Here is a 14,176-nt window from a genome sequence, read left to right on the forward strand (position 1 = left end):
AGAACAGTGAACAAAACCAACTAACACCCTGGGCTCATAGCATTCACGCACATTGCAGTTGAGGAAGTCAGCATAAACAAGTACACAAATAGATATATAACATATTAGGTGGTGGTAAGTACTAGGAAGAAAAATAAAGCAGGGTAGCATGGATGAAGAGTGGTGGGAGAAGATGCTGTTTACATCAAGTAGTCATGAAAGGGTTATCTAAAGAAATGGAATTTGAGTTGAAATCTGAAGGAAATAAGGGAGAGAGAACTGCCACACAAGTTTCTTTTTTTTTTTTATTATACTTTAAGTTCTAGGGTACAAGTACACAACGTGCAGGTTTGTTACATATGTATACATGTGCCATGTTGGTGTGCTGCACCCATTAACTCGTCATTTACGTTAGGTATATCTCCTAATGCTATCCCTCCCCACTCCCCCCACCCCATGACAGGCCCCAGTGTGTGATGTTCCCCACCCTGTGTCCAAGTGTTCTCATTGTTCAACTCCCACCTGTGAGTGAGAACATGTGCCACACAAGTTTCTAGAGAAAGAACATTTTAAGGTAGAGGGAACAGTGTGTGAAAGTTCTCATCTCAGGGCCTGGCACAGTATAAGTGTTCCATATCATATTTATGATGTTAATTATTCATTCTTTCCCATTTTTATCAATGTACGCACATACATATTTTACTTGAGCCATATTCTCTATATAAGCCATTTTATAACCTGTTTTAAGTATTATTTTAATGGTCAAATAATATATTAATTTCCTTGAATACAATTATTTAATTACTCTATAGTTGGACAACAATGTTTCAGGCTTTTCACAATTACAAATAATGTTGCAGTAAGTAGCTTCATAGATAAATCTTTATATGGCTAATATTTTCCCTTAGAATAGTTCCTACAAGTAGAATTACTGGACCAAAGGTTATACATTTCAAAGTGGCTCAATACACGTCTTTTCCAAAAGAAGCTACTATTCTTCTCTCTCTAGTAGAGGGCTTTGCTAGCACTCTGGCATTCATTCATTCAGCCATTACACATCTTCACATTAAGTACCCACTATCAGGCACTGGAGACAGTCCCTGCTGCATAGAGTTTTCATTCAGTGGGGCAGACAGATAATAAGCAAGTAAAAAAAGTAACATAATTTCAGAAAGTGATAAGTGCTATGAGGAAAATAAAACAGAGCAAGGGGTTAGACTTAGTCTATCCAGCATGGAAGTTATTAGCCACAACTCCCCACTGCACACTTGAAATGTGGCAAGTGTGATTGGAATGTGCTGTAAATGCAAAATACATACCAGATTTCAAAAACTTAGATGAAAATAGAATATGTCATTCTCAGAATGTTTATGTTGATTATAAGCTGAAAGAAAATTTGTTGATATATTTAATTAAATAAAATATATTATTCAAATGACTTTCACTTGTTTATGTTGACTAAGTTGAAATAAAATTTTTGGATATATTCAATTAAATAAAATACACTATTCAAATGACTTTCACTTGTTTCTTTTTGCTTTTAAAAAGCACAAAGCTGGTATACGAGGTGGAGCCAAGATGGCCGAATAGGAACAGCTCCGGTCTCCAGCTCCCAGCCTGAGCGACACAGAAGACGGGTGATTTCTGCATTTCTGCTTGAGGTACCAGTTTCATCTCACTAGGCAGTGCCAAACAGTGGGTGCAGGACAGTCCGTGAAGCGCACTGTGCGCGAGCCGAAGCAGGGCAAGGCATTGCCTCACTCGGGAAGCGCAAGGGGTCAGGGAGTTCCCTTTCCTAGTCAAAGAAAGGGGTAACAGACGGCACCTGGAATATCGGGTCAGTCCCACCCCAATACTGCGCTTTCCCAACGGGCCTGGAAAACGGCACACTAGGAGATTGTGTCCCGCACCTGGCTTGGAGGGTCCTATGCCCATGGAGTCTCGCTGATTGCTAGCACAGCAGTCTGAGATCAAGCTGCAAGGTGGCAGTGAGGCTGGGGGAGGGGCGCCCACCATTGCCCAGGCTTGCTTAGGTAAACAAAGCAGCCAGGAAGCTCGAACTGGGTGGAGCCCACCACAGCTCAAGGAGGCCTGCCTGCCTCTGTAGGCTCCACCTCTGGGGGCAGGGCACAGACAAACAATAAGTCAGCAGGAACCTCCTCAGAATTAAATGTCCCTGTCTGACTGACAGCTTTGAAGAGAGTAGTGGTTCTCCCAGCATGCAGCTGGAGATCTGAGACTGGACAGACTGCCTCCTAAAGTGGGTCCCTCACCCCTGAGCAGCCTAACTGGGAGGCACCCCCCCAGTAGGGACAGACTGACACCTCACTTGGGCGGGTACTCCTCTGAGACAAAACTTCCAGAGGAACTATCAGATAGCTGAATTTGTGATCTCACGAAAATCCGCTGTTCTGCAGCCACCGCTGCTGACCCCCAGCCAAACAGGGTCTGGAGTGGACCTCTAGTAAACTCCAACAGACCTGCAGCTGAGGGTCCTGTCCGGTAGAAGGAGAACTAACAAACAGAAAGGACATCCACACCAAAAACCCATGTGTACATCACCATCATCAAAGACCAAAAGTAGATAAAACCACAAAGATGGGGAAAAAACAGAGCAGAAAAGCTGGAAACTCTAAAAAGCAGAGCACCTCTCCTCCTCCAAAGGAACGCAGTTCCTCACCAGCAATGGAACAAAGCTGGATAGAGGATGACTTTGACGAGTTGAGAGAAGAAGGCTTCAGACGATCAAACTACTCTGAGCTACGGGAGGAAATTCAAAACAATAGCAAAGAAGTTAAAAACTTTGAAAAAAAATTAGAAGAATGGATATCTAGAATAACCAATGGAGAGAAGGGCTTAAAGGAGCTGATGGAGCTGAAAGCCAAGTTTCGAGAACTACATGAAGATTGCAGAAGCCTCAGTAGCAGATGTGATCAACTGGAAGAAAGGGTATTGCTGATGGAAGATGAAATGAATGAAATGAAGCAAGAAGGGAAGTTTAGAGAAAAAAGAATAAAAAGAAACGAACAAAGCCTCCAAGAAATTTGGGACTATGTGAAAAGACCAAACCTACGTCTGATTGGTGTACCTGAAAATGACGGGGAGAATGGAACCAAGTTGGAAAACACTCTGCAAGATATTATCCAGGAGAACTTCCCCAATCTAGCAAGGCAGGCCAACATTCAGATTCAGGAAATACAGAGAACGCCACAAAGATACTCCTCGAGAAGAGCAACTCCAAGACACATAACTGTCAGATTCACCAAAGTTGAAATGAAGGAAAAAATGTTAAGGGCAGCCAGACAGAAAGGTCGGGTTACCCACAAAGGGAAGCCCATCAGACTAACAGCTGATCTCTCGGCAGAAACTCTACAAGCCAGAAGAGAGTGGGGGCCGATATTCAACATTCTTAAAGAAAAGAATTTTCAACCCAGAATTTCATATCCAGCCAAACTAAGCTTCATAAGTGAAGGAGAAATAAAATACTTCACAGACAAGCAAACGCTGAGTGATTTTGTCACCACCAGGCCTGCCCTAAAAGAGCTCCTGAAGGAAGCACTAAACATGGAAAGGAACAACCAGTACCAGCCACTGCAAAAACATGCCAAATTGTAAAGACCATCGAGGCTAGGAAGAAACTGCATCAACTAACGAGCAAAATAACCAACTAACATCATAATGACAGGATCAGATTCACACATAACAATATTAACGTTAAATGTAAATGGGCTAAATGCTCCAATCAAAAGACACAGACTGGCAAACTGGATAAGGAGTCAGGACCCATCAGTGTGCTGTATTCAGGAAACCCATCTCACGTGCAGAGACATACATAGACTCAAAATAAAGGGATGGAGGAAGATCTATCAAGCAAATGGAAAACAAAAAAAGGCAGGGGTTGCAATCCTAGTCTCTGATAAAATAGACTTTAAACCAACAAAGATCAAAAGAGACAAAGAAGGCCATTACATAACGGTAAAGGGATCAATTCAACAGGAAGAGCTAACTATCCTAAATATATATGCACCCAACACAGGAGCACCCAGATTCATAAAGCAAGTCCTGAGTGACCTACAAAGGGACTTAAACTCCCACACAATAATAATGGGAGATTTTAACACCCCACTGTCAGCATTAGACAGATCAACGAGACAGAAAGTTAACAAGGATATCCAGGAATTCAACTCAGCTCTGCAGAAAGTGGACCTAATAGACATCTACAGAACTCTCCACCCCAAATCAACAGAATATACATTTTTTTCAGCACCACACAACACCTATTGCAAAATTGACCACATAGTTGGAAGTAAAGCTCTCCTCAGCAAATGTAAAAGAACAGAAATTATAACAAACTGTCTCTCAGACCACAGTGCAATCAAACTAGAACTCAGGATTAAGAAACTCACTCAAAACCACTCAACTACATGGAAACTGAACAACCTGCTCCTGAATGACTACTGGGTACATAATGAAATGAAGGCAGAAATAAAGATGTTCTTTGAAACCAACGAGAACAAAGACACAACATACCAGAATCTCTGGGACACATTCAAAGCAGTGTGTAGAGGGAAATTTATAGCACTAAATGCCCACAAGAGAAAGCAGGAAAGATCCAAAATTGACACCCTAACATCACAATTAAAAGAACTAGAAAAGCAAGAGCAAACACATTCAAAAGCTAGCAGAAGGCTAGAAATAACTAAAATCAGAGCAGAACTGAAGGAAATAAAGACACAAAAAACCCTTCAAAAAATTAATGAATCCAGGAGCTGGTTTTTCGAAAAGATCAACAAAATTGATAGAACGCTAGCAAGACTAATAAAGAGGAAAAGAGAGAAGAATCAAATAGATGCAATAAAAAATGAAAAAGGGGTTATCACCACCGATCCCACAGAAATACAATCTACCATCAGAGAATAGTACAAACACCTCTACGCAAATAAACTAGAAAATCTAGAAGAAATGGATAAATTGCTCAACAAATACACCCTCCCAAGACTAAACCAGGAAGAAGTTGAATCTCTGAATAGACCAATAACAGGCTCTGAAATTGTGGCAATAATCAATAGCTTACCAACCAAAAAGAGTCCAGGACCTGATGGATTCACAGCTGAATTCTACCAGAGGTACAAGGAGGAACTGGTACCATTCCTTCTGAAACTATTCCAATCGATAGAAAAAGAGGGAATCCTCCCTAACACATTTTATGAAGCCAGCATCGTCCTGATACCAAAGACTGGCAGAGATATAACCAAAAAAGAGAATTTCAGACCAATATCCTTGATGAACATTGATGCAAAAATCCTCAATAAAATACTGGCAAACCGAATCCAGCAGCACATCAAAAAGCTTATACACCATGATCAAGTGGGCTTCATCCCTGGGATGCAAGGCTGGTTCAACATACGCAAATCAATAAATGTAATCCAGCATATAAACAGAACCAAAGACAAAAAGCACATGATTATCTCAATAGATGCAGAAAAGGCCTTCGACAAAATTCAACAGCCCTTCATGCTAAAAACTCTCAATAAATTAGGTATTGATGGGACATATCTCAAAATAATAAGAGCTATCTATGAGAAACCCACAGCCAATATCATACTGAATGGGCAAAAACTGGAAGCATTCCCTTTGAAAACTGGCACAAGACAGGGATGCCCTCTCTCACCACTCCTATTCAACATAGTGCTGGAAGTTCTGGCCAGAGCAATCAGGCAGGAGAAGGAAATAAAGGGTATTCAATTAGGAAAAGAGGAAGTCAAATTGTCCCTGTTTACAGATGACATGATTGTATATCTAGAAAACCCCATTATCTCAGCCCAAAATCTCCTTAAGCTGATTAGCAACTTCAGCAAAGTCTCAGGATACAAAAATCAATGTACAAAAATCAATGTACAAAAATCACAAGCATTCTTGTACACCAATCACAGACAAACGGAGAGCCAAATCATGAGTGAACTCCCATTCACAATTGCTTCAAAGAGAATAAAATACCTAGGAATCCAACTTACAAGGGATGTGAAGGACCTCTTCAAGGAGAACTACAAACCACTGCTCAATGAAATAAAAGAAGATATAAACAAATGGAAGAACATTCCATGATATTGGAAGCATCAATATCATGAAAATGGCCATACTGTCCAAGGTAATTTATAGATTCAATGCCATCCCCATCAAGCTACCAATGACTTTCTTCACAGAATTGGAAAAAACTATTTTAAAGTTCATATGGAACCAAAAAAGAGCCCGCATTGCCAAGTCAATCCTAAGCCAAAAGAACAAAGCTGGAGGCATCACGCTACCTGACTTCAAACTATACTACAAGGCTACAGTGACCAAAACAGCATGGTACTGGTACCACAACAGAGACATATATCAATGGAACAGAACAGAGCCCTCAGAAATGATGCCACATTTCTACAACTATCTGATCTTTGACGAACCTGACAAAAACAAGCAATGGGGAAAGGATTCCCTATTTAATAAATGGTGCTCGGAAAACTGGCTAGCCATATGTAGAAAGCTGAAACTGGATCCCTTCCTTACACCTTATACAAAAATTAATTCAAGATGGATTAAAGACTTAAATGTTAGACCTAAAACCATAAAAACCCTAGAAGAAAGCCTAGGCAATATATACCATTCAGGACATAGGCGTGGGCAAGGACTTCATGTCTAAAACACCAAAAGTAATGGCAACAAAAGCCAAAATGGACAAATGGGATCTAATTAAACTAAAGAGCTCCTGCACAGCAAAAGAAACTACCATCAGAGTGAACAGGCAACCTACAGAATGGGAGAAAATTTTTGCAACCTACTCATCTGACAAAGGGCTAATATCCAGGATCTACAATGAACTCAAACAAATTTACAAGAAAAAAACAAACAACCCCATCAAAAAGTGGGCGAAGGACATGAACAGACACTTCTCAAAAGAAGACATTTATGCAGCCAGCAGACACATGAAAAAATGCTCATCATCACTGGCCATCACAGAAATGCAAATGAAAACCACAATGAGATACCATGTCACACCAGTTAGAATGGTGATCATTAAAAAGTCAGGAAACAACAGGTGCTGGAGAGGATGTGGAGAAATAGGAACACTTTTACACTGTTGGTGGCACTGTAAACTAGTTCAACCATTGTGGAAGTCAGTGTGGCGATTCCTCAGGGATCTGGAAGTAGAAATACCATTTGACCCAGCCATCCCATTACTGGGTATATACCCAAAGGACTATAAATCATGCTGCTGTAAAGGCACATGCACACGTATGTTTGTTGCGGCACTATTCACAACAGCAAAGACTTGGAACCAACCCAAATGTCCAACAAGGATAGACTGGATTAAGAAAATGTGGCACATATACACCATGGAATACTATGCAGCCATAAAGAATGATGAGTTCATGTCCTTTGTAGGGACATGGATGAAACTGGAAAACATCATTCTCAGTAAACTATCGCAAGGACAAAAAACCAAACACCGCATGTTCTCACTCATGGGTGGGAACTGAACAATGAGAACTCATGGACACAGGAAGGGGAACATCACACTCCGGGGACTGTTGTGGGGTGGGGGGAGAGGGGAGGGACAGCATTAGGAGATATAGCTAATGCTAAATGACGAGTTAATGGGTGCAGCAAACCAACATGGCACATGGATACATATGTAACAAACCTGCACGTTGTGCACATGTACCCTAAAACCTAAAGTATAATAATAAAAATTAAAAAAAGAGAAAATCTCAAAAAAAAAAAAAAACGCAGGAAGCTTAAAGAAAAAAAAAAAGTCATTCTTTATAAATTACCCAGTTTCAGGTATTCTGCTGTAGGTAACAGAAAATAGACTAAGAAATGCTCTAACTTCTTATTGTACCTTGCCTAGTGCTTGACAGGTAGTAGGTGACCAATAACTCCATCGTTATGAAATGAAGCACACTAGCTGTCAGAACATCAGAAATGTAGAGACACGTCTATGCTGACAGGAAGGCTAAACTTGACCTCAAGATTATGATCTCATAATCCTTGAAAACATGAAAGATTTTTGCTTATTTCCTCCAAACTCAATAAAAATGTAAAGAAAATGTATAGCATCTGCTATTTCCTATTACCTATACCATCATTTACCTTAATTATAGCAATTTTTAAAAGTGTAGTGTATGGTAGTTACCTATTAAGATATTACCTCTTCTTCTTCTTGCTCTTCGTCCTCTTCTTCCTCTTCTCCTTTTCCGTCCTTTTGGGCTTCTTTCTTCTTTTTCCTATGATTCTCAATGACTTCAGGATCCCACTGGTCTCTACTGTATATGTATCCCGTATTATTGTGCTGTCTTTGCCCAGAAATTCTCTGGCACAAATCATAGTCAGGACACTAAGAAACAACATTATTAAATCACTTAAAACATTTTGAATATGCTTTTAATTCCATGTGTATTTATTGAATATATTGTACAGTACATAAACCAAAAAATTCCTTTAAAACCTGAGCAAATGCAATATTGTGACTGGGATTTTGCATCAGGTTTCATTACATGCCAAGAGAGGCTCAGACACTAATTTTGTGCTACATGTTTTTATTTGTCCAAAATTAATATAGGTGAAAAAGTATTATAAGTCTTAAGATGAGAAAAGAGGATTGGAAAAGTAGAAAAAGTAGAGAAATGGAATAGAAAATCAGTTAACTCTGCAAAGGTACACAGAATTCTATGATTAGCTTGAAGAGTTTAAGAATGGAGCAAAATGGGGGGAATAGCCACATATTTCCAATAAATATATTGTTTATTTGTAATATTTACTATCACAGCTTTATGGGTGAGGTATTTTATACAATGCCAGTTATAAATGGGACCTGAAAGACCATCTGTTCTAGTATAACATTTATATTTTGTAAATGAGAAAACTGAATCCAGGTAGTAAAAAAAGCCAAAACCAAAGTCTATAAGTAGGTTTCTTGTTCCGAAGTGCTTTCACATGTGCGATTTTACTGAATTCTCAACTAACCGTGTAAGATAAGCAATCCAAATTATGATTAAAGCCATCCTTCAGATCACAGAAGTACAGCTATGGCAGACTAAGAGACCAATCTCAGGTTACAATGTCACATGGAGGAACGGCAACTTGGAACCAAGCCTTCCGATTGTAGTCCATGGTCTATGGTGCATTATTAATGATAATGATGGTTTGAGGCTGTAAATTGTGCTCTGAATGTTTTTCAGGATAAAAAAAAAATCTGGATGGTTTTCTGAGGCAGTGATTCTGATATATGAGCATGTAACTCTATCTGGGGAGCTTGTTAAATCAATTGCAGCTCCTCTTGTCATTTATTAAGTTTGGAGTGAGGCTTAGATTCTTCAACAAGCATCCTCAGTGATTCTGATGCTGGCAATTCATGTACCACACATTGAGAAACAAAGGAAGCCAGGAACGTTGGAACCTTCATTGCTCATTTTCTGATTTCTTCATGCCATCTCTAGGTGGAGATGGGATGGGTAATTACTGAGGTAAGACTTTTGTTAGGCTTCCTAATTTTTCACAAAAAGAATTTCAACCTACTCAGGTAATTTTTTAAAACATGTTTTACAACCCAGGATATCCACCTTCTAGGACCTTGACAAGGACTATCTCCTTCAGCTGTCTCCCGTTCTCATTTGCAGGAAGAGACTAATGAAAGTGTGAGTCTGAAGGATATGACTCAGAGCAGAAGTGCTCAGTGTCACCTGGAGGGCTTTGCAACACCAATAGCTGGGCTCCAGCTGACAGATTCTGGTTCTTAGTTGGGGTAGGGCCTGAGAATTTGCATTTCTACCAACTTCTGGGTGCTGTTGGCTCTGGGACCACTCTCTGATAACTACTGCTCTAGTAGATTGCTAGCCTTTAACCAGGTTTTTGGTAGCACAGAATCCTTTAGACTATGGTGAAAGCCACAGATTTTTGCATGAGAAAAATTCACATATGCATAAAGTTTTACATGTAATTTCAAGAGGTTCATGAATGCTTAGGGATTTATGGATCTCGGGCTAAGAGCTTCTGCTCTAGAAATTCCAGGCTTATTCCCCAAATAAGGCCAACTATCCAAAAAGTGTGTGTTGCACTGAATTCTGTCTCACATTAAGCCCTCTGATGATACTGTGGTTACCCTGTAGAAACTGCCATAGGACACTTCATGATCACACTTATAACATGAATGGGGTTAAGGACTTTATTCACTACATTAAGCAGTCTCTTATATTAAGACCCATCTAAGGTATTTCTCTCATTCTCAGTGGCAGTCTTGTTTTGCCTGAGGAATGGCTTGTCTTCTCATGGATAATGTGAATTTTATAACTGGTCACATTTACCCTTTTACTTTAGTTCATCAAACCTAGAACCAAATTTATGACCCAAACTCAGTAAGCATTTAGGGTCTTCTGGCCTATACATCTGTGTGCTCTCTCTCAATTAGATCTTAATTTTCTATTGAATCTGTCTTTTCCTCGGCTTAGTTTTTATATGCGGTTTCAGTTGAATGAGATCTCTCTGTTATGTCCACATTCACATGTGTGACATTCTCAAGTTCACTCACAATTGTGATTGACCCCTGGCCATGAGTGGTGGCTGGGGCTGCAAATTACACCACACTCAGCACTGCAAGGCCACCTCTCTCTCACAGCTGACCCTGACACTCCACTGGGTCCCAGCATCTGAGCTGAAAACCATCTAGTTTATTTGAGCTGTCATAAACCCTGGCAGAGTATGGATACAAAAGCTTATCATTCATTTTGACATAAACAAGAATACACCACCTTACTAAATTCTTATCACAACCCCATGAGGCAGCTATTGTCATTTTTGTAGAAAGGAAATCGACTTCTAGATGTGATTTACCAAATTCTAATAATAAAAGAGAGAATTAAGAACAAGACCCAGCCTTAACTTGTAGTTAATGTAGTAGTGTTCTTTAACATTCATACATTCATGTTATGTGTCTATTCTTTCATTTTATTAGTAAACTTACTAGGTGCCACTAGGTACCATATAGTATACTGGTTGATGTTTATATGAGCAAGACGTGGTTCCTACCTTCAAGTAAGACAGAGTCTAGGAGGAAAATGGATAATTATAATACAGTAAGGTGAGTAACATGATAGGGAGCGGAGAGCACCATGAATGGTCATCAGAGAAGGATTTAACTCTCTTATGATAAGTAAGGTGTGGAAGGGAGAGAGAGAAAGAGAGGTGGTGGAATGGGGTAGTTGTCAGGGAAAGTTCTAAAGAGATGATGTCTTAACTGACTTTCAAAGGATGACTATGATGAAGGCTGGTGATGAGGCAAGAAGGTATCTCATGTGGATGGAGCTGTAGGAGCAACAGCACAGAACTATGAGAAAGTATGACGCAGTTCCTGTGATTGATGCATAAGTTACTATCCCCATAACTACCTAAAAATGTTTAAAGCATTCCTTGAATGTAACTACTATCAAAAAGAATGGTTTACTCTACTAGCAAAACAATTAATATCCTTACCTTTATATTGATTATAACATCAGGTTTCAAATTTAAGTTTTTAATTAATTCTATTTGCTGTAAGGTAGTCATGGCATCCTGTGAAAGTGATGGTATTTCAGTGATAATATAACCTGTAAAGTAAAATATAATTTTAAAACTTTTATAAAATTATCAACATATGAGGGCATGGATTTATTATATTATATATATTTACTATATTATATATATTTACTATATTATATTACTTTATCCTCATCTATCATAAAGTCATCTGTCAAAAATTTTAAATTAACACTTAAGGTTATTGCCACATGAAGTGTAACTATGAATAATGTTTTTCTGAAGATAAAGAAATCACTGGGCTAGAAGAAGACATTTTTGAAAACTCCAAGTCAATTTATTTTAGACAGATGAGGTGCCTAAGGAAGGAAATTTCATGCTAGCAATTATTTTAACTCATGTTAGTAAAGTTTACTCATATGAATGGTAAAGGTATATTATAGGGGTTGCATGCCATATTTATTTTCTTTCTCATATTAATATTTCATAATATAGTAGAACACATGTATATAATGTTTTATAAGTTATGAGAGTAATAAAACACCCATGGACACACTATAATTTTCTGTTTTTTAAACAGCCAATATGATTTTGGTTTAGCGCAGTTATTGGCTTGTATCCCCACCCAGAAATCTCAATCTTCTCACTGAAATTCACCCTGTTTACCATCATCATATTAATTTCCTTAATATATTTGTTTAATTATATTACTGTCTTGCTCAAGAAACTATTATTAATAAAGTCTCAATTCCTTCAGAGGGAATTAAAAGCTTTCAGCTTGTTTTTCTACATCTTTTCTTGGAAGAACAACAGACAAACTATGTTTATTCAGCCCTGGGTATTTGGCAGAAATCTTATGAAAAGTGAATGGAATGACCCTGTCACTGCAAGGACAAAAACTGATAGTATTTGTTGCCAGTTATAATAGTCAAGTGAAAATCTGAATTTTGAAAAACTTACATCCAACACCACAAGCTTAATAATGGGCTTTTCTTGATGAGATTGGTGGTGACATTAACAAATGTGATTTTTTGATACTGTATAGTAAAATGTGTCAACATTTGCAAGATCTGTATAACTCAGTGAACCAACATTTTCCAAATGACCAATGCATGGTGCCACAAAAATTAGGCATGGGTTATAGGCTCATTCCAAGTGCAAGATAGACCAATGGATTTTAATGTAAATAAGTTTTGAAAAGTTCACTGATACAGTTTCAGATTCCACAATGCAACCAACCTTCAGGAAACTTCCATCTGTTGGATTTTGATGTAGAATCAAGAATATCCACAATTATTCCAAAGGCTATTAAAATACTCCTCCCTTTCCAAGAATGTATCTGTGTGAAACTACATTTTCTTCATGTACTTCAGCGAAAGCAATATATTGCAACAGATTGAGCAGAAGCAGGTGTGAGAATCCAGCTTTCTCTTAAGTTGGACATTGAAGAGATTGTGAAAATGTAAAGCAATGCCACTCTTCTAATTTTTTGTTTTGAAAAATTATCTTTCATAAAATATGCAATTTATGTTAACAAGTCATGGTTTTATGATTTCTAAACAGATATTTCTTAAAGTCTGTTTTAATTTCTAATATGGTAAATATAAATACATATAGCCCGTGTAAGCACAACCTCTTATGGAGCCTCAACAATTCTTATGAGTGTACGGGAGTCTTGTGCCCCAAAAGTTTGAGAACCACTACCTTAATGCAATGCCTAGAATAGCAAATAAAAAAAGTTACCAGCACCTGTTGATAGATGAGTTACCAAGCACGTGTTGATAGATGAGTGAATGAATGTGTGTACATGCTCATCACAATCTTTTATTTTTATTTATTTATTTATTTATTTTGAGACAGAATCTTGTTCTGTCGCCCAGGCTGGAGGGCAGTGGTGCAGTCTCAGCTCACGGCAACCTCTGCCTCCAGGGTTCAAGTGATTCTCCTGCCTCAGCCTCCTGAGTAGCTGGGACTACAGGCGCATGCTACCACGCCCGGCTAATTTTTGTATTTTTAGTAAAGACAGGGTTTCACCATGTTGGCCAGGATGGTCTCGATCTCCTGACCTCGTGATCCGCCCGCCTCAGCCTCCCAAAGTGCTGGGATTACAGGCGTGAGCCACCACGCCAGGCCACAATCTTTTATTTTTAAAAAAGAAGACCAGGCCAGGTGCGGTGGCTCATGCCTATAATCCCAGCACTTTCGGAGGCCAAGGAGGGCGGATCACAAGGTCAGGCATTCAAGACCAGCCTGGCCAACATGATGAAACCTCATCTCTACTAAAAAAAAAATACAAAAATTAGCCAATCGTGGTGGTGGGTGCCCGTAATCCCAGCTACTAGGAAGGCTGAGGCAGGAGAATCGCTTGAACCCGGGAGGCAGAGGTTGCAGTGAGCCTAGATCACGCCACTGCACTCCAGCCTGGGCGAAAGAGCGAGACTCTGTCTCAAAAAAAAAAAAAAAAAAAAAGAAGACCAAGAACCATCACGCTAATTCAAAATCTAATTAAATGCTTAGGCATAAACAATTTCTCCTAAGCTTTTTTGGTCACTTTACTTTCTGCTAACAGTGTGTTGGGCTCTATCCAGAGAAGCAATCCTACCTAATTTAACTTAAAAAGGCAGAAAGGATGACCTTGTCATCTTGG

The 14,176-nt window shown here is 39.0% G+C and overlaps 1 protein-coding gene across 1 annotated transcript in view; it reads right to left on the minus strand.

Moving 5' to 3' along the window:
• Positions 1–14,176, minus strand: part of AK9 (adenylate kinase 9) — a 216,128-nt gene that overhangs the window by 175,723 nt on the left and 26,229 nt on the right. Inside the window, exons 6-7 of the mRNA XM_003255556.3 lie at positions 11,488–11,600; positions 8,171–8,356 (exon numbers count right to left, since the gene is read on the minus strand). Of these exons, the coding sequence (XP_003255604.1) occupies positions 8,171–8,356; positions 11,488–11,600 (299 nt within the window). The remainder of the gene's footprint in view (positions 1–8,170; positions 8,357–11,487; positions 11,601–14,176) is intronic.

Source organism: Nomascus leucogenys, chromosome 3 (assembly GCF_006542625.1).
Source record: "Nomascus leucogenys isolate Asia chromosome 3, Asia_NLE_v1, whole genome shotgun sequence".
NCBI lineage: Eukaryota > Metazoa > Chordata > Mammalia > Primates > Hylobatidae > Nomascus > Nomascus leucogenys.